This window comes from Littorina saxatilis, linkage group LG10 (genome assembly GCF_037325665.1).
Source record: "Littorina saxatilis isolate snail1 linkage group LG10, US_GU_Lsax_2.0, whole genome shotgun sequence".
NCBI lineage: Eukaryota > Metazoa > Mollusca > Gastropoda > Littorinimorpha > Littorinidae > Littorina > Littorina saxatilis.
In genome coordinates, this window is record NC_090254.1 from 11,233,084 (window position 1) to 11,256,009 (window position 22,926).

General features: G+C 43.7%; 1 protein-coding gene across 1 annotated transcript in view; it reads left to right on the forward strand.

Annotated features, from left to right (window-relative positions):
• The window catches only part of LOC138978145 (phosphatidylinositol 4,5-bisphosphate 3-kinase catalytic subunit alpha isoform-like), a 42,336-nt gene that overhangs the window by 13,770 nt on the left and 5,640 nt on the right, over positions 1–22,926 (forward strand). The window contains exons 9-20 of the mRNA XM_070350792.1: positions 319–461; positions 2,383–2,489; positions 4,398–4,479; positions 5,224–5,388; positions 7,205–7,308; positions 8,540–8,699; positions 9,720–9,829; positions 11,550–11,671; positions 12,080–12,158; positions 13,729–13,896; positions 14,865–14,982; positions 21,094–21,245. Coding sequence (XP_070206893.1) covers positions 319–461; positions 2,383–2,489; positions 4,398–4,479; positions 5,224–5,388; positions 7,205–7,308; positions 8,540–8,699; positions 9,720–9,829; positions 11,550–11,671; positions 12,080–12,158; positions 13,729–13,896; positions 14,865–14,982; positions 21,094–21,245 — 1,510 coding nt within the window. The remainder of the gene's footprint in view (positions 1–318; positions 462–2,382; positions 2,490–4,397; positions 4,480–5,223; positions 5,389–7,204; positions 7,309–8,539; positions 8,700–9,719; positions 9,830–11,549; positions 11,672–12,079; positions 12,159–13,728; positions 13,897–14,864; positions 14,983–21,093; positions 21,246–22,926) is intronic.

Consider the following 22,926-nt stretch of genomic DNA (forward strand, 5'->3'; position numbering starts at 1 on the left):
CTTCTAAGTGATAAGGTGTGCCAAATAAGCGCCACGATGTTAAAACCTGTGTTTTGGTGTAATTGTCTGTGTGTTGCAAAGGAGAAAATAGGTGTAATGGTTGATTTGGTTCATTTACTGCATCTAACTGATTGCTTTAAAATACGCTGCTGAGAATGGCTGAGAATGACTAATTATTTTGTTCTTCTGTCTCCGACAAAACTCAAAGAGTGCTGCAAGAATGTTCATTTCAAACATGTTCAATCTCTCATCACAGTATCTGAACTCCAGACTGCTTCAAGAATGTACGTTTCAAACATGTTCAATCTCTCATCACAGTATCCAACCCCAATAAGGACTGTCCGTGCCTGGAGATAGAGTTTGACCGTTTCTCCCACCCTGTGCTGTATCCACCAGAGGCGCACTTCGAGCAGCTGGCGCGCATGGTGTCTCTTAAGGAGTATCAGAATGGCGCGATACAGGTAAATGGTTGACAGTAGAGAAGTGTGTATGTAGCAGAGCTGCCAACTGCTAGGCCAAATAAAAATATATGTTGGTTTAGGGTAACATGACCAAAAAAGATAGGGTCGGTAGGTCGTCTTTTTTTAGTTTTTATTTGAATTTTATTTAGTCGATTTTAAAGGGGGTTACCTCCCTTTGTCTCGGTATGGTTCGCAAAGTGTGTCGACATTTTTTTGGGGTTTTTTTTAGAAATGAAAAAAAAATTCTAGGGTCGGGGGGAAACGGGGGGAAAAAATAGGGTCGCTCGGGTTACCCTAAACCAACATATCTTTTTATTTGGCCTTATGCTTTCAGCATAGCATGCTACATTTTAAGAGAAATTGCCACGCTGTTACGCTAAGCTTAGAATTGCTACGGTCAAACCAATAATCACAAGCATGTAACATTTGCTCTTTCTTGTGTGTCCTGGTACTCACTTCTGATTCTCACTCCGTGTAGCGGTCAGAATTTGTGTCATAAAATATTGCCCTCACTGTAAATTGGCACTGCAGACTCTCTCTATTGGCCATTATTGTGGCGTTTTTTTTAGTTTTTTTTTTAGTAAACTTTTGCAAATAAACATGTATTCTTGTGCAAAAAAAGCCAAAATGTGGATGTGCGAATCAATTTTAGACAATGCTACACTTTAACACCATTTGCTACGCTGAAAATTTAAAAAAAAAAAAGGTAAATTGTTACACTTGAGATTTCTGAAGGGTTGGCAGGTCTGATGTATTGGCTTTTTTGGCCTGAGAATCGTGAGTTGAAAGGCACACCCAGTCCTTCCCGTGGGAAAAAAATTCTGCTCATTATTTTACATCCGCCCCGGCTCTTAATAATAAAATAATAATGGACATTTATATAGCGCTTGACCGGCACGGTTGGCCTAGTGGTAAGGCGTCCGCCCCGTGATCGGGAGGTCGTGGGTTCGAACCCCGGCCGGGTCATACCTAAGACTTTAAAATTGGCAATCTAGTGGCTGCTCCGCCTGGCGTCTGGCATTATGGGGTTAGTGCTAGGACTGGTTGGTCCGGTGTCAGAATAATGTGACTGGGTGAGACATGAAGCCTGTGCTGCGACTTCTGTCTTGTGTGTGGCGCACGTTATATGTCAAAGCAGCACCGCCCTGATATGGCCCTTCGTGGTCGGCTGGGCGTTAAGCAAACAAAAAAACAAAAAAACAAATATAGCGCTTCTCCACAGCTCGAAGTTCAATTTACAAGTTCAATCAAAGCACAATATACAACTAATACAATACTCTTACATAGAATAAGACATTGCCTCAAAGAAAATATCACTCTTATGTGCACTCCATTTACTTTTGTCCTTTGTTGTGCAATGTTTCAATCAATCAATCAATATGAGGCTTATATCGCGCATATTCCGTGGGTACAGTTCTAAGCGCAGGGAGTTTTTATTTTTTTTTAAATTTTTATTTTATGCAATTTATATGGCGCACATATTCAAGGCGCAGGGATTTATTTATGCCGTGTGAGATGGAATTTTTTACACAATACATCACGCATTCACATCGGCCAGCAGATCGCAGCCATTTCGGCGCATATCCTACTTTTCACGGCCTATTATTCCAAGTCACACGGGTATTTTGGTGGACATTTTTATCTATGCCTATACAATTTTGCCAGGAAAGACCCTTTTGTCAATCGTGGGATCTTTAACGTGCACACCCCAATGTAGTGTACACGAAGAGACCTCGGTTTTTCGTCTCATCCGAAAGACTAGCACTTGAACCCACCACCTAGGTTAGGAAAGGGGGGAGAAAATTGCTAACGCCCTGACCCAGGGTCGAACTCGCAACCTCTCGCTTCCGAGCGCAAGTGCGTTACCACTCGGCCACCCAGTTGACAATAGTTTCCATAGCAAGCTTTCTTGTGTCTTTAGCCAACAGAAGCCAACAAGAAGGACCTGGCGGCACTGCAGGAGATCGTCTCCAAAGATCCTCTGTCCGACATGTCAGAACAAGAAAAGGAGCTGCTGTGGATAATGAGGTCTGTGTCTTTTGCTCTCTTAAATTGGCTTTGGTGTGTGCGTGTGTGTGTGTGTGTGTGTGTGTGTGTGTGTGTGTGTGTGTGTGTGTGTGTGTGTGTGTGTGTGTGTGCGTGCATGCGTGCATGCGTGCGTGTGTGTGTGTTCGCGTATGTGTGTGGGCGTGCATGCGTGTGTGTGCGTGTGTGTGCGTGTGTGTGTGTGTGTGTGTGTGTGCGTGCTTGCGTGCGTACATGTGTGTGCAGCTTGCTTTTGTACATGACCGTGAGCTCTGGTGAGAAGGGGTGATTAATACATGTTCATTGGTATTATTGAGTCACTTGAGAAAAAGTGTCCGGCCGGCCGTCCGTAGACACCACCTTAACGTTGGACTTTTCTCGGAAACTATCAAAGCGATCGGGCTCATATTTTGTTTAGTCGTGACCTCCAATGACCTCTACACTTTAACGATGGTTTCGTTGACCTTTGACCTTTTTCAAGGTCACAGGTCAGCGTCAAAGGAAAAATTAGACATTTTATATCTTTGACTACTTTTCTCGGAAACTATCAAAGCGATCGGGCTCATATTTTGTTTAGTCGTGACCTCCAATGACCTCTACACTTTAACGATGGTTTCGTTGACCTTTGACCTTTTTCAAGGTCACAGGTCAGCGTCAAAGGAAAAATTAGACATTTTATATCTTTGACAAAGTTCATCGGATGTGATTGAAACTTTGTAGGATTATTCTTTACATCAAAGTAGTTACATCTGTAGCCTTTTACGAACGTTATCAGAAAAACAAGGGAGATAACTAGCCTTTTCTGTTCGGCAACACACAACTTAACGTTGGGCTTTTCTCGGAAACTATAAAAGTGACCGGGCTCAAATTTTATGTGAACGTGACTCATTGTGTTGTGAATAGCAATTTCTTCCTGTCCATCTGATGCCTCATATAATATTCAGAACTGCGAAAGTGACTCGATCGAGCGTTTGCTCTTCTTGTTATTATTATAATTTTCAAAATGACAAAAATGAAATCAGCAACTGGTCTTGCATCCATTCCTGGCTGATATTTTGTTTGTCGGTTTCTTTGTGATCAATGCAAAGTAAGGGGTCCTGATTTGGCCTATTATGGTCTGCTGGACCCGAAAAGCAACAGCTAACTAACTAACTAATGCAAAGTAATCAGCTGTTTTAGACTTGATGGGACTGGTTTGCTGGAGAAAAAATATACTAGTTTCTGTTACAGCTAGCGTTCATACATATTACTACAGAAACATTTACAGGATGAAAATCGCTTGTTCATTTCAATCTTTTTTATTCTCTCAGGTGCCAGGAGATTGGTTCTGCGTAGCTCTCGCTTGCTCTTGTTGCGTATGTCGAATGCATTTAGAGCGTTTACTTACTTCGCTTTGTTGCTCAGATCTTAAAATAGCGCTCTGCCTCATTTGAATAAGATTTGAAAGAAATACTGGTTTGGAAACTGGGTAGTTCGATCTTCTTCTTCTTCGTCTGTGTTCGTGGGCTGAAACTCCCATGTACACTCGTGTTTTTTGCACGAGTGGAATTTTACGTGTATGATCGTTTTTACCCTGCCATTCAGGCAGCCATACGCCGTTTTCGGAGGAAGCATGCTGGGTATTTTCGTGTTTCTATAACCCACCGAACTCTGACGTGGATTACAGGATCTTTTTCGTGCGCACTTGATCTTGTGCTTGCGTGTACACACGAGGGTGTTCGGACACCGAGGAGAGTCTGCACACAAAGTTGACTCTGAGAAATAAATCTCTCGCCGAACGTGGGGACGAACTCACGCTGACAGCGGCCAACTGGATACAAATCCAGCGCGCTACCGACTGAGCTACATCCCCGCCCGCTAGTTCGATCACTGACCTAGGCTGCGTCTGACATCATTGTGTGATCATTGCAGGGAAGAATGTCTCAAGATGCCTCTTTCTCTGCCCAAACTGTTGCAAGCCATCAAGTGGAGCGACAGGGAAAATGTCGCACAGGTAAAATTGAACACGTTGACTATCGGTTTCGGATAGAATACATTGGTGCTCTTGCAATATGTTCTTTTGGCTGTGACTTTGTGATGAAATTACTGGGTAATTTGGGTAAAGGTCTATCGTTAGATGTTCCTGCATAAATTACCACCCTCCCACACATAAAGAACTGAATATCACAATCAAACATTGAAACTTCGCATGAAAGAAAGGATTTAATAGTTCAGATACAAGTCCAGGAGCTGCTTTCTACAAATGTTTAACTGAGAGTTTGCCTTTTCTCCCTCTTTTTATTGCGAGTCCTGGTACTCCTTTCTGCTTCCCACTCCCGATAGCGGTCACAAAATGTGTCATAGACCATCGTCTACACTAGATGTATTGTGTAAAAAATTCCATCTCACACGGCAGAAATTAATATGTAAATCGCCGTGAGCTCTTGTGAGAAGGGGCGATTAATAAATGTCCATTATTATTATTATTATTATAGAAATACTCTCTAATTGGGCACTTCATGTTCCTGCATTCTCATCAGACTTTTTTTTAAATGTCTATTCTTGTGCAAGATGGCATAAATGAGGTTGTCGGAATAAATTTGAGAAAATGCTACACTTAAACACTATTTGCTACGCTGAAAAAAACCAAAAAATCTAAATTGCTACACTTGAGGTTTCACAAAGGTGGGCAGGTCTGTTTATATTTAGAGTGCCTACGCCCCTTTGTTTCTCAGATGTAAATGTTTGAACATTCCAGTTGTACCAGTTGCTGAGCCGGTGGCCCGTGGTGGCCCCTGAAGTTGCCCTGGAGCTGCTGGACTGCTCATACTCTGACCTGCGGGTTCGAGCCTACGCTGTCAGCTGTCTGGACCAGGGCTTGAAGGATGAGAAGCTGTCGCAGTACTTGCTGCAACTGGTGCAGGTATGACTTCTGCTGCTCTGTGTAAAGCTTAAAACTACTTTGGTAAAGTCAACTTCACAAAGTCAACTTCACAAAGCTCCGTGCTCTGTGTAAAGCTTTAGACTACTTTGGTAAAGTCAACTTCACAAAGCTCCGTGCTCTGTGTAAAGCTTTAGACTACTTTGGTAAAGTCGACTTCACAAAGCTCCGTGCTCTGTGTAAAGCTTTAGACTACTTTGGTAAAGTCGACTTCACAAAGCTCCGTGCTCTGTGTAAAGCTTAAAACTACTTTGGTAAAGTCAACTTCACAAAGCCCGCTGCTCTGTGTAAAGCTTTAGACTACTTTGGTAAAGTCAACTTCACAAAGCTCCGTGCTCTGTGTAAAGCTTTAGACTACTTTGGTAAAGTCAACTTCACAAAGTCACTTCACAAAGCTCGCTGCTCTGTGTAAAGCTTTAGACTACTTTGGTAAAGTCAACTTCACAAAGCTCCGTGCTCTGTGTAAAGCTTTAGACTACTTTGGTAAAGTCGACTTCACAAAGCTCTGTGCTCTGTGTAAAGCTTTAGACTACTTTAGTAAAGTCAACTTCACAAAGCTCGCTGCTCTGTGTAAAGCTTTAGACTACTTTGGTAAAGTCAACTTCACAAAGCTCGCTGCTCTGTGTAAAGCTTTAGACTACTTTGGTAAAGTCAACTTCACAAAGCTCGCTGCTCTGTGTAAAGCTTTAGACTACTTTAGTAAAGTCAACTTCACAAAGCTCGCTGCTCTGTGTAAAGCTTTAGACTACTTTAGTAAAGTCAACTTCACAAAGCTCGCTGCTCTGTGTAAAGCTTTAGACTACTTTGGTAAAGTCAACTTCACAAAGCTCGCTGCTCTGTGTAAAGCTTTAGACTACTTTAGTAAAGTCAACTTCACAAAGCTCGCTGCTCTGTGTAAAGCTTTAGACTACTTTGGTAAAGTCGACTTCAAAAAGCTCCGTGCTCTGTGTAAAGCTTTAGACTACTTTGGTAAAGTCAACTTCACAAAGCTCCGTGCTCTGTGTAAAGCTTTAGACTACTTTGGTAAAGTCAACTTCACGAAGTCAACTTCACAAAGCTCCGTGCTCTGTGTAAAGCCTAATACTAGTTTGGTAAAGTCAACTTCATGAAGTCGTTTTCACAAAGCTCACTGCTCTGTGTAAAGCCTAATACTGATTTGGTGAAGTCGACTTCACAAAGCTAGCTGCACAAAGCTTTGGTGCAGAAATGTTGGTAAGAAGACTTTGCGAAGCCAACTTTGGGCTCAATAGATGAATTCCGGAAATAACTCTGTTGAGTTTGTATGGGTTGTGAAAGAGTGAATGCCCTTGCTTTTACTAAGACTAACAGTCCATGGGCTAGTCATTATTAAGGGGTGTGTCTGAAACACGTGGAAAAGGAGCACGTGTGGATTATTTGTCTCACTAAAAGCAGGAGTATTGACCCACACAAACCTGACTGAGTTATTTCCGAACATCGTATATTAAAGAAGGCCTTGATCCAGGCGTGACAACTTTCAAATAAAAGACAATTGTAAGTTTGTAGTGTTAGATTTCACATGATCAGTGAGTGTTTCAGATGTACCCAAATTCTGCATAGGATTGATTGCTATTTTATAACAATGCCAAACTCCTCACCCAAGATTAAACTGCTGCAGTCAGTAGATAATCAGCTGCAGTTTGGGTGTAGGTTATTCATAGACCATACTCAACATGTTTTCTTTAAGGTATGGTTAGAAAGAGAGATGACAGTGTCAGGATACTCTGCTTTGCTAACAAGTTTTACATGTTCATTAGATGACAACTTTCTTTGTTTTCAGGCTGTGAAATATGAACCATACCTGGACAATCCCCTTACTCGCTTCCTGCTCAAAAGAAGTTTGCTGAGTCAGCGGATTGGCAATGCTTTCTTCTGGCATCTCAAGTAATGTGTTCCACTCTAGATTAACTTTCTTCTGGCAACTCAAGTAATGTGTTCCACTCTAGATTAACTTTCTTCTGGCATCTCAAGTAATGTGTTCCACTCTAGATTAACTTTCTTCTGGCATCTCAAGTAATGTGTTCCACTCTAGATTAACTTTCTTCTGGCATCTCAAATAATGTGTTCCACTTGAGGTTAACTTTCTTCTGGCATCTCAGATAATGTGTTCCACTTGAGGTTAACTTTCTGGTCAGAACCAGGACATATGCCCCTTATTTATAATCAGTTGTCTTGACTCCAGATTGACTCTCTTTTGGTGAGAACCAGGACCCCTTTTTGTGTCAACTTTGTGCAGACTCTCCTCCATGTCCGAACACCCCCGTGTGCACGCATGCGCATGATGAAGATTCCAAGTTCATAGCGAAATTCTCAGGGCTTGGAAACATGAATACACGCACGCAGGATAAATGAAATAAAACTGGTAGCGCCGTAATGTATGGCAGCTCGCTTTCCCCAGTAAGAAAGCAGCCTGAATTTCCATGAGGGTAACCTCACAGGACTATATAAAATCTTATCTCATGTATAATTAGTTGCCTTGATTTTACAATTCGACAAGAAGAGTGAATGAATTCTTTTTGCCTGTATGTGTAGACAGTAAAGTGCCAAGGCTCCCCATAGTGCTCTTCCCTGCGTCCTATACGCACTAGAAGCCGAAAACACGTACTAGAAATCTATGGAGGGGGTCCCAAGGACACACTAGACTTTACAAGAGTGGGTCCTGGGACGCACTATATTTCCTTTATCGTGCGTACCGTAGATACCATTAATGTTTTATAAGTACACAGGGACCTTTTGGCTTTTGGACCCTTAGGACCCTCTAAAATTCTGCAGTGGGGGTCCATGGACCCTCTAAAAATTGAAAGTGGGGGTCCCGGGACGCACTAGGAGAGGTGTCCGTGGGGAGCCCTGAGTGCAATACCTGCTCCAAGCATTTAAACAGAATTTCTGCATTGAATGTTTCTCCATGACTTTGCAAAAATCAGCTACATTTAAAAAAGAAAAACACCTACAGCTTTTCTTTTGTACAATTGCTTTAGGAAGAAAAAAAAAAGGAAAAAAAAAGAAATTTGCAGGGAAAAGCTCTTTCACCTCAGCACCATGCCTGGTTCACCTCATTCTGCACTTTCAGAGTGTCCAGAGCCACATTTTCATTATTCAATAAAATAACGTGCAGGTCGGAGATGCACCAGATCTCAATCCGCCTGCGCTTCGGTCTGATCCTGGAAGCGTTCTGTCGCGGCTGTGGCAACTACCTCAAGACGCTGGCCCAGCAGGTGGAAGCCCTGGACAAGCTGACCAAACTGACCGACACCCTCAAGGCCGAGGTCACCAGTGTAAGTGTCATTCACTTGTACAGTGGAACCCCCTTTTAAGACCCCCCAATTTAAGAGTGACTCCCATTTAAGACCTTGTTTTCTGAGACTTTCTGTTCAGAACCTCTGGCTGTGTAAATTGACCCCCAGTTTAGACCCTCTCCTGTTTAAGACCTTGTTTTCTCAGATTTGTTCTTCTTCTTCTTCTGCGTTCGTGGGCTGAAACTCCCCCGTACACTCGTTTTTTTGCACGAGTGGAATTTTACGTGTATGACCGTTTTTACCCCGCCATTAAGGCAGCCATACGCCGCTTTCGGAGGAAGCATGCTGGGTATTTTCGTGTTTCTATAACCCACCGAACTCTGACATGGATTACAGGATCTTTTCCGTGCGCACTTGGTCTTGTGCTTGCGTGTACACACGAAGGGGGATAAGCCACTAGCAGGTCTGCACATAAGTTGACCTGGGAGATCGGAAAAATCTCCACACTTAACCCACCAGGCGGCCGCGGCCAGGATTCGAACCCTCGACCTTCCGATTAAGAGGCCGACGTCTTACCACCCCGCCACAGCGCCCGTCCTCAGATTTGTTAAAGTCTTGAAAGGGTGGTTCCACTGTAGCAGTAGCTCCCATGTATGCTTGAACTTTAACAAGCTGACTAAAGGTTGCGTTAGCGTTTGACCCGTCCGTGGATGTTACTGACACAGTTAAAGTGCAATTCACTTGTAGCAGTAGCCCCCGTTGACTTTTAGTTACACTAGCGTTTGACCCGTCCATGATGCTACTGACACAGCTAGAGTGCATTTCACTTGTAGCAGTAGCCCCCATGTACGCTCAAACTTTAACAAGCTGACAAGTTTTTGACCTGTCTGTGATGCTACTGACACAGTCGATTCTGGTCGTAGCGACCCCACTGCAATGCAGTGTAAGTAACCTGCTGTAACGCTTTATGAGGAGAATTCTGCTTGCAGTGAGTTATTGGTGATGATTCAAGTTTTTGCTTTATATGTCTTTACCTTGCCTTACCTTTGTGTGTGACAGGATGACCACATGAGGTTTCTGCAAGAGCAGCTGCAACAACCAGACTACCAAGAGGCTTTGTGCAATCTCACTTCTCCACTGTACCCTTCTCAGAATCTGGGCAAGATCATGTTAGTATGCTTTACGCTCTTGACTTACTTGACTTATTCCTGTAGACTCCCTGTGGAGCATAGGGCCGCAACAACTCCTCGCCAACGCACCCGGTTCTGGGCAGCTCCTTTGCTTTACGCTCTGCATCAGTGTTAATGTTATCCCAAAGTTTTTAATATTTTACCAGGTTTTGGGTTAAACAAAAATAACAGAAAAAGAAATGGTCAACTGGTTGTTTTTGGCTCACGTAAGTGTAGCCTATGCGATCGTAACTTTGTCTGTCTGTGCGTGCGCATGTGTGTATGTCTGTGGTAAAAACTTTAACAATTGACTAAACACCGAAATACTCATTTTACCTGATTATTATCCAAGCAACAGCTTTAAAGTATTGAAGCAATGATCAACATTTCGACGGCACGTATGCAGTTAAAGTGTGTATCCAAAGAAAATGGGGTTTCTTTTATGGGGGGGGGGGGGGGGGGGGGGGGGGGTAAAAACAGGTGACTGGTTTGTGTCGTGTGTGGTATGTAGACCAGGTCAGGGGTCAAGGTTAGGTCAGATCGCGTGAAGGATTGTGGTATAGATACAGTTCTCACCGAGCTGCAGTTCGCCGATTCGGGGAAGACGATTTCTCATTGTTCGGTTTCGTAGCTCCAGAAAAATAAATAATATTAATATATCAATATGAGGCTTATATCGCGCGTATTCCGTGGGTACAGTTCTAAGCGCAGGGATTTTTTTATTATTTTATTTTATGCAATTTATATTGCGCACATATTCAAGGCGCAGGGATTTATTTTATGCCGTGTGAGATGGAATTTGTTTTACACAATACATCACGCATTCACATCGGCCAGCAGATCGCAGCCATTTCGGCGCATATCCTACTTTTCGCGGCCTATTATTCCAAGTCACACGGGTATTTTGGTGGACATTTTTATCTATGCCTATACAATTTTGCCAGGAAAGACCCTTTTGTCAATCGTGGGATCTTTAACGTGCACACCCCAATGTAGTGTACAACGAAGGGACCTCGGTTTTTCGTCTCATCCGAAAGACTAGCACTTGAACCCACCACCTAGGTTAGGAAAGGGCGGAGAAAATTGCTAACGCCCTGACCCAGGGTCGAAATCGCAACCTCTCGCTTCCGAGCGCAAGTGCGTTACCACTCGGCCACCCAGTCCTTTTAAGTAAAAAAGATACCAAAGGAGATTTCCTACTGGTTGATCTGCACAGCGTGTTTCCAGTGTGTGCACGAGGAAGCGCTGTCAAAAGTCGCTAGCGCAGTGTCGATCTCGGCAGGCGTGTCCCTGTAAGTAGGCTACAGACAGACAGATCTAGATCTAGTGTCTCGCACTCTTGCACCGTGTCACCTATGCTTACTGTGTGTGTGTATGTGTGACGGAGTGAATGAGTTTGTGTTACTGTTTGTCGATTTCTTACGGGAGCCTTGAAGGCTTCGCCTCTTGTTTTAATTTAGTTTTCAGTATGTCAGTATAGACACTACTTTATGTACAAGCAAGCTGTTGGTTGCATGCGATAGGGGGGTCAATTGCCTTTCTGGCAATATAATTTGTTTTAAAATCAACAACTCGATCACAAAGATCTATTCCAGAAAGCGTCTGCCAAGTTTTTCTTATGTCAAGTAGTATAGAAGACTTTTTGGATTTTTCGTTGATAGGAATCCACCATATTGTATATTGTCTATTGTTATCAACTGTGAACATACACTTGTTTCAGACAAGCAGACTGTCGGGTGATGACTTCCAAGAAGCTGCCGCTGTGGCTGGTGTGGGACAACCCAGACATCATGGCCGACATCGGGGAGTGCCAGTACTTCATCATGTTCAAGAATGGAGACGGTGAGAAGTTATTACAACATCTACACTTTTTATGGAATTTGTTTTTCGACAACCTTACTGAATGCTTTATATTTTCCCTGTCTCGCTTGTCAGGTGTTAATGATACAATCAGCAGAGCTTTGGAGGATATTGCTTTATTTTTCCCCTGTCTCACTTGTTAGGTGTTAATGATACAACCAGTGAAGCTCAGGAGCATAATGCTTTATTTTTCCCATGTCTCACTTGTTAGATGTTAATGATAAAACCGGCAAAGCTCAGGAGCATAATGCTTTATTTTTCCCCTGTCTCACTTGTTAGATGTTAATGATAAAACCTGTGAAGCCCCGGAGCATAATGCTTTATTTTTCCCTGTCTCGCTTGTTAGGTGTTATGATGTATGTAAAGCTCTTTTTCCGGTTTTCATTGCAGATTTACGACAGGACATGCTAACGTTGCAAGTAATACGTCTCATGGATTCTTTGTGGAAAAATGAAGGATTGGACATGATGTAAGTGCTTGGTATTTCGAAGTGGAAAACATAAGCTTATTCATCAGTGTCTGCATGTTTTGGGCAGTTGGTAGACTGAAACCATACTTCACTTCGTACATTACTATGTTCCTGGATGGAAAACCGGGTGGGGATGTAGCTCAGTCGGTAGCGCGCTGGATTTGTATCCAGTTGGCCGCTGTCAGCGTGAGTTCGTCCCCACGTTCGGCGAGAGATTTATTTCTCAGAGTCAACTTTGTGTGCAGACTCTCCTCAGTGTCCAAACACCCCCGTGTGTACACGCAAGCACAAGACCAAGTGCGCACGAAAAAGATCCTGTAATCCATGTCAGAGTTCGGTGGGTTATAGAAACACGAAAATACCCAGCATGCTTCCTCCGAAAGCGGCGTATGGCTGCCTAAATGGCGGGGTAAAAACGGTCATACACGTAAAAGCCGTGGGAGTTTCAGCCCATGAACGAAAAAACAAAAAACAAAAAAAAGATGGAAAACAAATTAACTGTTTCTTTTGAGTACCGTACTTTCGGGACTATAAGGCGCAACTTTTTGTCCTCAACTTTGACCCCTGCCCCCTATTGACCGGTATCGCCTTGTGTGTGACTTACTTACTTCTTACTTAGGCCATTATGAACCCCCGGGGGAGCATAGGCCATCGACGACAATTCTCCATCCGACACGGTCCTGGGCTGCCCTTTCGATCTGGCTCCAGGTCTTCCCCTGCCTGTTGATCTCTGCTTCAGTGTCTCGTCTCCAGCTGTTGCGCGGCCGGCCTCTCTTCCTTTTCCCTTGTGGATTCCACTTCAGGGCTTGCCTGATATTTGTCGTTGATGCTTCTGTAACGTAGTCTTTTTCTAGGCAGGGGTGTTGACCCTACGCAAACCATTTTAGACTCATGGGGGAACTGGTCTAGCTTAGTCTGACCTCTATCCTTTGACCTGTCCAGCATGGGTGGCCCTACCAGGAGCATTTGCTCCGGCTGGCATAGCTCTCCGGGTTATCGAGATACTCAAGCCCCCACCCCACGACAAGGAGTAGACCGTGTGGGGGTTGTGTATGGCTAAAGAAGAGTAAAGATGTTCATACATCGCTATTCAAAGAAACAGAACACTCCCTCTCTAGTGATATGCATGTTTCTGCTCCTATGATCTGGACACAGTTTTCTCTCAGACATCAAAGGCGTCTGTCTCATAGTTAAAACTCAGTCATTGACCCCGGGGTCACAGGCAGCTGGGCTCAGCTGGAAATGTCATTGACATGAGGTCACAAGGCCAAACAGCTTTCAGATTGCAGACTCTTTGATCTCATCGCACATCGTGAAGAAAACGTATTTTCACTCTGTACACTTCCTTTGATTTGCGGCCAATTGTGTGGACTTTTCTCATTTCAACCTTAAAAGTGGGGGTTGCTTTTTTTATTTTACCTTTTTTTTTGTGCTATGGAAAAGTATCTTTGTGTGAATGACTGCCAGAACTGTATTGAATCCTGTGTTTATTCCAAGTTTGTAGTTGGAGTATTTAAACAATTTTTTTTTTACAATACACACGTTTGTATTCATGACTCTGTATCTGCAGGATGATTCCCTATGGCTGCTTGGCGACCGGCAAGGATGTGGGCCTGATAGAATTGGTGAAAAAGGCCAAAACCATCACAGCCATCCAGAGTCGGGGCGGAACTCGGGCAGCAGTTCAGCTCGACTCCTCACAACTCCACAAGTGGATCAAGGAGAAGAACCCAGACAGGTGGGCAGCAAAATAAACTGGATAGACAGGGTTCGCACACTCATTGGAAATCTGGGAAAACTGAGTAGGGTGCTTGAGAGAGTATTGTAGTCTTTTGTAGGCTGTGGAAAATCTGAAAGGTTGGACACAAAATTGACTGGATAGACAGGGTTCTCACAATCATTGAAGGTCTTTGAAAGTTTGAGAAAAACAGAAACTGTTCAAGGACGTTTGAAGTCTTGGAAAAAGGAGAAGGGTTCTTGAAAGAGTGTTGTCTTTGGGCGGAGGATGTAGCTCAGTCGGTAGCGCGCTGGATTTGTATCCAGTTGGCCGCTGTCAGCGTGAGTTCGTCCCCACGTTCGGCGAGAGATTTATTTCTCAGAGTCCACTTTGTGTGCAGACTCTCCTCGGTGTCCGAACACCCCCGTGTGTACACGCAAGCACAAGACCAAGACAGTGCGCACGAAAAAGATCCTGTAATCCATGTCAGAGTTCGGTGGGTTATAGAAACACGAAAATACCCAGCATGCTTCCTCCTAAATGGCGGGGTAAAAACGGTCATACACGTAAAAGCCGTGAGAGTTTCAGCCCCTGAACGAACAAACAAACAAATGTTGTCTTTTGTATCCTGTGGAAAATCTGAAAGAAAATCATTTTGAAGCATTGATCATTCTGCAATAAAATCCACAAAAAAAGGTTGCAGAGCTGAAGCTGAAAGATGTACAACTATCGCTTGCTACAGTTTGTTTCTTGTGTCCCCTTGTTTGAAATGCTGCGCGCGGAGTTATGGTCCTCTATCTTATTAGCACCATTATTCTGTAGAAAATGCCGGTGAGAATGGGTTTCTGTTTTGTTTTACGTCAAAAGAGCTTTAGTACCTACTGAAAAAAAATTGGTTTGTGAAACTTTCATAAATTTTGAAAGTTTTTTTCTGAGGCCGAGGGTTGGAAGTATTCATGCATGAATTTGTCTCATTGCTGATGTTGCAGATATGAAGACGCCATCGACGCATTCACACGGTCGTGTGCTGGTTACTGTGTGGCGACCTTTGTGTTGGGTATCGGTGACAGGCACCCAGAGAACATCATGGTCACTGAGGGGGGGCAGGTGAGAGGATTATTCACCCTCCCAGTTGTGTTACATGAAAGATTCACCCTCCCAGTTGTGTTACATGAAAGATTCACCCTCCCAGTTGTGTTACATGAAAGATTCACCCTCCCAGTTGTGTTACATGAAAGATTCACCCTCCCAGTTGTGTTACATGAAAGATTCACCCTCCCAGTTGTGTGACATGAAAGATTCACCCTCCCAGTTGTGTGACATGAAAGATTCACCCTCCCAGTTGTGTTACATGAAAGATTCACCCTCCCAGTTGTGTGACATGAAAGATTCACCCTCCCAGTTGTGTGACATGAAAGATTCACCCTCCCAGTTGTGTGACATGAAAGATTCACCCTCCCAGTTGTGTGACATGAAAGATTCACCCTCCCAGGTGTGTTACATGAAAGATTCACCCTCCCAGTTGTGTGACATGAAAGATTCACCCTCCCAGTTGTGTGACATGAAAGATTCACCCTCCCAGTTGTGTGACATGAAAGATTCACCCTCCCAGTTGTGTGACATGAAAGATTCACCCTCCCAGTTGTGTGACATGAAAGATTCACCCTCCCAGTTGTGTGACATGAAAAATTCACCCTCCCAGGTGTGTTACATGAAAGATTCACCCTCCCAGTTGTGTTACATGAAAGATTCACCCTCCCAGTTGTGTGACATGAAAGATTCACCCTCCCATTTGTGTGACATGAAAGATTCACCCTCCCAGTTGCAGACCTGTTTACACTACACATTGAGCGTAGTAAACTACGATTTTGGTCCCCAAACTACGCAACTACGCATGCTTGTCTTATACTACGCAAACGTTTCGTTTCGACTACACATTTTGAATACGCAAAAACGCGAGCGAGTTCCGATCCATAATTTGTACTAACCGGTTGTGTACTGCGTGCAAAACATGCCCGGCGCCCGCGAGAGTAGCGTAGTCAGTTGGTCTTGCTGCTGTTATTACAACTATCGCGGGCGTTTCAGCACATACTTTTCTGAACGCGGTCACTTCGTAGCTCATTCTTTCTGGAGGGAAAAAAATGGCTATGTACAGCGACGAACACGGATTCAGAAGACTTTGGCGATCAACCGCCACGGAGCAAAAAAAAGAAGCTTGGTCAAACTCCCAGCAAGGCTTTTCTGCCAAAGTACTATGAGGAGCATCCATGCCTAGTTTCGTGGAGAAAAGGGAAGCATTTTGCCCACTGCACTGTGTGCAACACGGCTTTTTCAGAGAAGCACAGTGGGCTTTACGACCGTGTAACCGCCACAAGAAAAGCACTTCTCATGAGGAATTCGAGAAATCCCGACCGAAGCAGAGGAAAAATTGGACTGTTTTGTGAAGAAACCCGTGCCAGGGAAAGAAGACTTTTGAGAGATCGGTAACCAGAGCAGAGGCAATGACCTGCCATATTATTATTATTGCCGACGCAAACCTGTTCTGCAAATTTGCCTTCATGTTGATACACATACTCCCAGTCCCTACTTTTTGTGACTTGATGTTCTCAGATTGTCACAGGTCTTGAATAGGGGGTCCCACTGTATATATGAACTGCATACCCCTCAACATAGCTTTTTTTTTAACAAATGCATGGGTGAAAGGCGGAAATCCGCCAAATGAAATTGGTCAAAATAAGGAATTTCTTATTTTGAAAATCTGTAAAAAAAAAAAATTTTTGTTTTTTTGTTTTTTTGCCGGCGATCCGATCTGTATTTTCTCTAACACAGTGACCGGACATCGCTGAATCTTTGTTTCCCTGAGCGCGCGAATTATCGGACCACAGCTTGGCATTTGTTATCATTGTTTACTGTGCAAATTTGTGTGTTTGAGATACCAGGAAAGGCCTACTTTTACCCTTAAAAAGCCTGATTTTTCGTTTTCTTCCGGCTGGGCCCCCTAAGAGGGCGTTGCCCCTGCACCCCACCAGGGCGTGGGCGGCCCCTGGACCCCGGCCTCATTTTCCTTATTTTTAATTCTGATCAGTTTCACCCATGCAAATGTTCCAAACTAGTTAATATTTTTTTTCTTAACAAATAAACTTAATGCTTGGCTTGTATTTTTGTGGGGGCTTTGTTTGTATTTGTATGAGGAGTATTGTTCACATTGTAATAGTTTTGTTTGGAGTGTTGAGTGTTTGTTTTAGTACGGTATAAGTAACTGTTCTGTTTTGCGGTTTGGGTTGATCGAATTGAAATACTACACATTCACCTGCCAAACTACACATTTGCCTTATTTTCACACCCAAAACTACACATGGTACATTTCAGGGGTAGGCAGGTCTGCAGGTGTGTTACATGAAAGATTCACCCTCCCAGTTGTGTGACATGAAAGATTCACCATCCCAGGTGTGTTACATGAAAGATTCACCCTCCCAGTTGTGTTACATGAAAGATTCACCCTCCCAGTTGTGTGACATGAAAGATTCACCCTCCCAGTTGTGTTACATGAAAGATTCACCCTCCCAGTTGTGTGACATGAAAGATTCACCCTCCCAGTTGTGTGACATGAAAGATTCACCCTCCCAGGTGTGTTACATGAAAGATTCACCCTCCCAGTTGTGTGACATGAAAGATTCACCCTCCCAGGTGTGTTACATGAAAGATTCACCCTCCCAGTTGTGTGACATGAAAGATTCACCCTCCCAGGTGTGTTACATGAAAGATTCACCCTCCCAGTTGTGTTACATGAAAGATTCACCCTCCCAGGTGTGTTACATGAAAGATTCACCCTCCAAGTTGTGTTACATGAAAGATTCACCCTCCCAGGTGTGTTACATGAAAGATTCACCCTCCCAGTTGTGTTACATGAAAGATTCACCCTCCCAGTTGTGTTACATGAAAGCTGTGCACTGGAAGCCAAACTGTTAAGATCTAAAAACAAATCTAAGAAAAATAGCATGGGTGTTACTCTTCCGGCTTTTGCCGGATTTCCGGTTTTTGAAAAAATCTGAAGTCGGAAATTCCGGTTTTCCGGAAAAAAAAGCTTCGTTTCGCTAAGTTGAAATAACGAGCAGCGGTTCCGATCCGACTTTTGACACCGGTTCGCGTGCTTTCTCAGTTCGCTCCCTTGGATTTGCCGCCATCTTGCTTATTATGATTTGGTTTCGTCGGTGTCCAGAAACTTTCTTTCAAACTTGAGCATTTTGGACCCCTGCCTTTCAGGTTTTTTGATTTTTCCCAGTAACACCCATGAAATAGGTCTGGAAAGGGATGTAGCCTTAGAATGAAGGGAATTTGACAGAACGTCTCAAAACTAGGGTCTTAAAAACGTGGAGGTCTTACAACAGAGGGGGTTGGGTCAGTGTTTGTATGGGGGAGGGGGTTGGGTCAGTGTTTGTATGGGGGAGGGGGCTGTGTCAGTGTTTGTATGGGGGAGGGGGTTGGGTCGGTGTTTGTATGGGGGAGGGGGTTGGGTCAGTGTTTGTATGGGGGAGGGGGTTGGGTCAGTGTTTGTATGGGGGAGGGGGTTGGGTCAGTGTTTGTATGGGGGAGGGGGTTGGGTCAGTGTTTGTATGGGGGAGGGGGTTGGGTCAGTGTTTGTATGGGGGAGGGGGTTGGGTCAGTGTTTGTATGGGGGAGGGGGTTGGGTCAGTGTTTGTATGGGGGAGGGGGTTATGTCAGTGTTTGTATGGGGGAGGGGGTGTTCTACTGTATGTGGACAGTTGCTTTAAAGGAAGAACACAGGAAAACATCTCAAACACCACTCACATACGAAACCAATCATTCATTTTGAAGAAAGGCGTTGTTTCAGAGGTATGAAAGTATGGTTTGTTCACAACACTCACATTACAATATTTTATACTTGACTTTTTTTCTCCAAGGAAAGTGAAAGAGAAACTTTTGTGCATAGCAGTTATCTTGTCTCCAGGTGTTGACTGTAAATGTGACTACTTCCTGGGTCCATGATTGTTGCAGTTGTAACTTGTTCAACATTTGGACGGCATGAGGCGACTTCATTGGATTTAGTTGACAAACGATAATATAAGAAAAATTAAGAAAAATAGGAAAGGTTCGGTATTGGAAGGCCAAAAATGCCATCAAGCTAAGTTTTTCTCACTAATTGTTTGTCTGTTCACTTAAAAGACAGTTGGGTGGATATATTTGTGACGGGGGGCCCGGGTAGCTCAGGTGGTAGAGCACTGGACTTGTGATCGAAAGGTCGCTGGTTCGAATCCGGGCCGGGACGGACACAGGTCAACTTTATGTGCAGACCCAGAGACGGTATCCATCTCCCACCCCCGTGTCACCACAGTGGCACGTAAAAGACCTCGGTCATTCTGCCATAAGTGCAGATGGCTGATACCACCTAAACACGCATACACTTGTGTATCTCATCTAAAGTCGGGTTAAAACCCGGGAACATGCCCCTAATGGCTTTGCCGTAAGGGCGTAAAACTTGAATTTCTCTCTATATTTGTGACTGTAACGTATTGTTTTGTCAATCACTAACGTTCCAACAACTTACCTTTCTTGGTTTTTGAGTCACTTGAGAAAAAGTGACTCTATGTAATCGGTCAGTGTTAGTCTGTCCGGCCGGCCGGCCGTCCGTCCGGCCGTCCGTAGACACCACCTTAACGTTGGACTTTTCTCGGAAACTATCAAAGCGATCGGGCTCATATTTTGTTTAGTCGTGACCTCCAATGACCTCTACACTTTAACGATGGTTTCGTTGACCTTTGACCTTTTTCAAGGTCACAGGTCAGCGTCAAAGGAAAAATTAGACATTTTATATCTTTGACAAAGTTCATCGGATGTGATTGAAACTTTGTAGGATTATTCTTTACATCAAAGTATTTACATCTGTAGCCTTTTACGAACGTTATCAGAAAAACAAGGGAGATAACTAGCCTTTTCTGTTCGGCAACACACAACTTAACGTTGGGCTTTTCTCGGAAACTATAAAAGTGACCGGGCTCACATTTTATGTGAACGTGACTCATTGTGTTGTGAATAGCAATTTCTTCCTGTCCATCTGATGCCTCATATAATATTCAGAACTGTGAAAGTGACTCGATCGAGCGTTTGCTCTTCTTGTTTATTCTGAATTTTGGAACGTTGGCAGTCTCTTTGTTTTTTGATTTATTGGCAGGTTTCATTACAGACACACACACACATTTTTTTTGGTTCCTTTTTGCATTTAGTCAAGTTTTGACTAAATGTTTTAACATAGAGGGGTGAATCGAGACGAGGGTCGTGGTGTGTGTGCGTTTGTGTGTGTGTGTGTGTGTGTGTGTGTGTGTGTGTGCGTGTGTGTGTGGAGCGATTCAGAGAAAACTACTGGACCGATCTTCATGAAACGTGACATGAGAGATCCTGAGTATAGTATCTCCAGACGTTTTTTTCTTTTTATTGATAAATGTCTTTGATGACGTCATATCCGGCTTTTCGTGAAAGTTGAGGCGGCACTGTCACGCTCTCATTTTTCAACCAAATTGGTTGACATTTTGGTCAAGTAATCTTCGACGAAGCCCGGACTTTGGTATTGCATTTCAGCTTGGAGGCTTAAAAATTAATTAATGAGTTTGCTCATTTAAGTTGTCATTAAAATCGATTTTTCGCAAACAGATTTAAAATTGATTGCATCGTATTCTTCATCACATTCTGAATCTAAAAATATATACATATGTCATGTTTACTCTTAAAATGTGATCACAATTAACGAAAATAGATTAATTAATCTTACGATTAAAATTTAAGAAATCGATCCAAAAATGATTTCATCTTATTCTTTATCATTTCCTGATTCCAAAAACATATAGATATGATAGGTTGTATTGAAAACAAGCTCAGAAAGTTAACAAGAATACAGAAAAGCGCGCTTTCCTGCTTAGCACAATACACTACCGCGCTAATCTGGCGTGTCAATATCACTACGTTTTGCACGTGGGAGGTGAGCGATTTCCTTCACGCGGGGATAGACGAAGCTGTACTTTCTTGGTGAAAAACTACAGTGCGTTCAGTTTCATCCCGTGAGTTCGACAGCTTGACTAAATGTAGTAATTTCGCCTTACGCGACTGGTTTATTCTTGATTTTGGAAGGTTAGTAGTGTGTCTGCTTTGGACATGATAAGGTACTTCTGTTTGAAACGGGGATTACAAGGGTGTGATCATTTGCAGGTGTTTCACATCGACTTTGGTCATTTCCTGGATCACAAGAAGAAGAAGTTTGGCATCAACAGGGAACGAGTGCCCTTCGTTCTGACAGAGGACTTCTTGAGGGTCATCGCCAAGGGATCAGACCAGCCCGCCAAGCAAGCCGGATTCAAACAGTGAGCATTCGGGCTGCTGAACTATGGCCGGTTTTTATTCCTAATCTGATGAAAATCTGAACTCATTGTCTCCCAGGTACGGATATATCCGTACCCACTTATATGGCTGTATCTGACCAGGTACGGATATATCCGCTGAGACTGTTAGCTTCAGTCGTTTCCTGTCACGTCCATCTAACACCTGCATTCCAGCGTTTTGATACACGGTTACTACACAGTTACTACAATTCAAAGTGACCTGCTGCAGCACAGCTGGTCTCGGCGAAAAAAACCTTGGCCAACATAGGTGGGGTAGAAAGTGTTAAACATATGAGGCAGAGCCCAATTTAGAAATCAAATAACCAAACTGCAACTGCATACGACATGTGTTATGGAGTAAGCGAGAGTTATACGGAACCAATCTCCTGGCACCTGAGAGAATAACAAGCATTGAAATGAACAATCTAATCTGATGAAGAAAGCAGCGTGCAGCCATCTCTTTGAGTTGCCCCTACTTCCAAGTTTATTGAGGCGATCATTTTTGTGTGAAATCCCAATGAGCGCTTCTGGGGTGATAACGCGAGACAACTCCTGTGATCTTGCTGCGAGGTGGCGCCAGTTACCAGCCGAAAGAAAGAAGGGGCATAACCTCACCAGAACCGACCATTGTCTGTTTACCGTATAAAATGCATGACTTACACAAGAACTGTTACCAAACCGACATGCTATTTGGGACCAATGTAAGTTTTTTTTCCTTTCTCGTGTGATCTTGCCGCGAGGTGGCGCCAGTTACATCCGAAAGAAAGAGGGGGCATAACCTCACCAGAACCGCCCATTGGTAAATAAAAGAGAAGAGACAATAAACAACTTCAAATGAAGAATCTGTTCTTTCTGCAGTTGCTATGTCAGATTTAGAGATAGGTTTCTTTCTCTTTTGAGAGGCAGTCCTGGGCGGGGATATAGCTCAGTTGGTAGCGCGCTGGATTTGTATTCAGTTGGCCGCTGTCAGCGTGAGTTCGATCCCAGGTTCGGCGGAAATTTATTTCACAGAGTCAACTTTGTGTGCAGACTCTCTTCGGTGTCCGAACCTCCCCCCGTGTACACTACATTGGGTGTGCACGTTAAAGATCCCACGATTGACAAAAGGGTCTTTCCTGGCAAAATTGCTTAGGCACAGTTAATAATTGTTTACCTATACCCGTGTGACTTGGAATAATAGGCCGTGAAAGGTAAATATGCGCCGAAATGGCTGCAATCTACTGGCCGTATAAAATTTCATCTCACACGGCATCACTGCAGAGCGCCTAGAACTGTACCCACGGAATATGCGCGATATAAGACTCATTGATTTGGACTGAAAAGTTGGACCAGTTTGATTCCTCCTGAAACAGTAAACAGCACCATGGTCATGTGGGAATGAATGTCTTCTCTTCATCCTGGGACTGAAAATGGTATGAACAGTTGGACCAGTTTGATTCCTCCTGAAGCAGTAAACAGCACCATGGTCATGTGGGAATGAATGTCTTCTCTTCATCCAGGGACTGAACATGGTATGAAAAGTTGGACCAGTTCGATTCCTCCTGAAGCAGTAAACAGCGCCATGGTCATGTGGGAATGAATGTCTTCTCTTCATCCAGGGACTGAAAATGGTATGAACAGTTGGACCAGTTTGATTCCTCCTGAAGCAGTAAACAGCGCCATG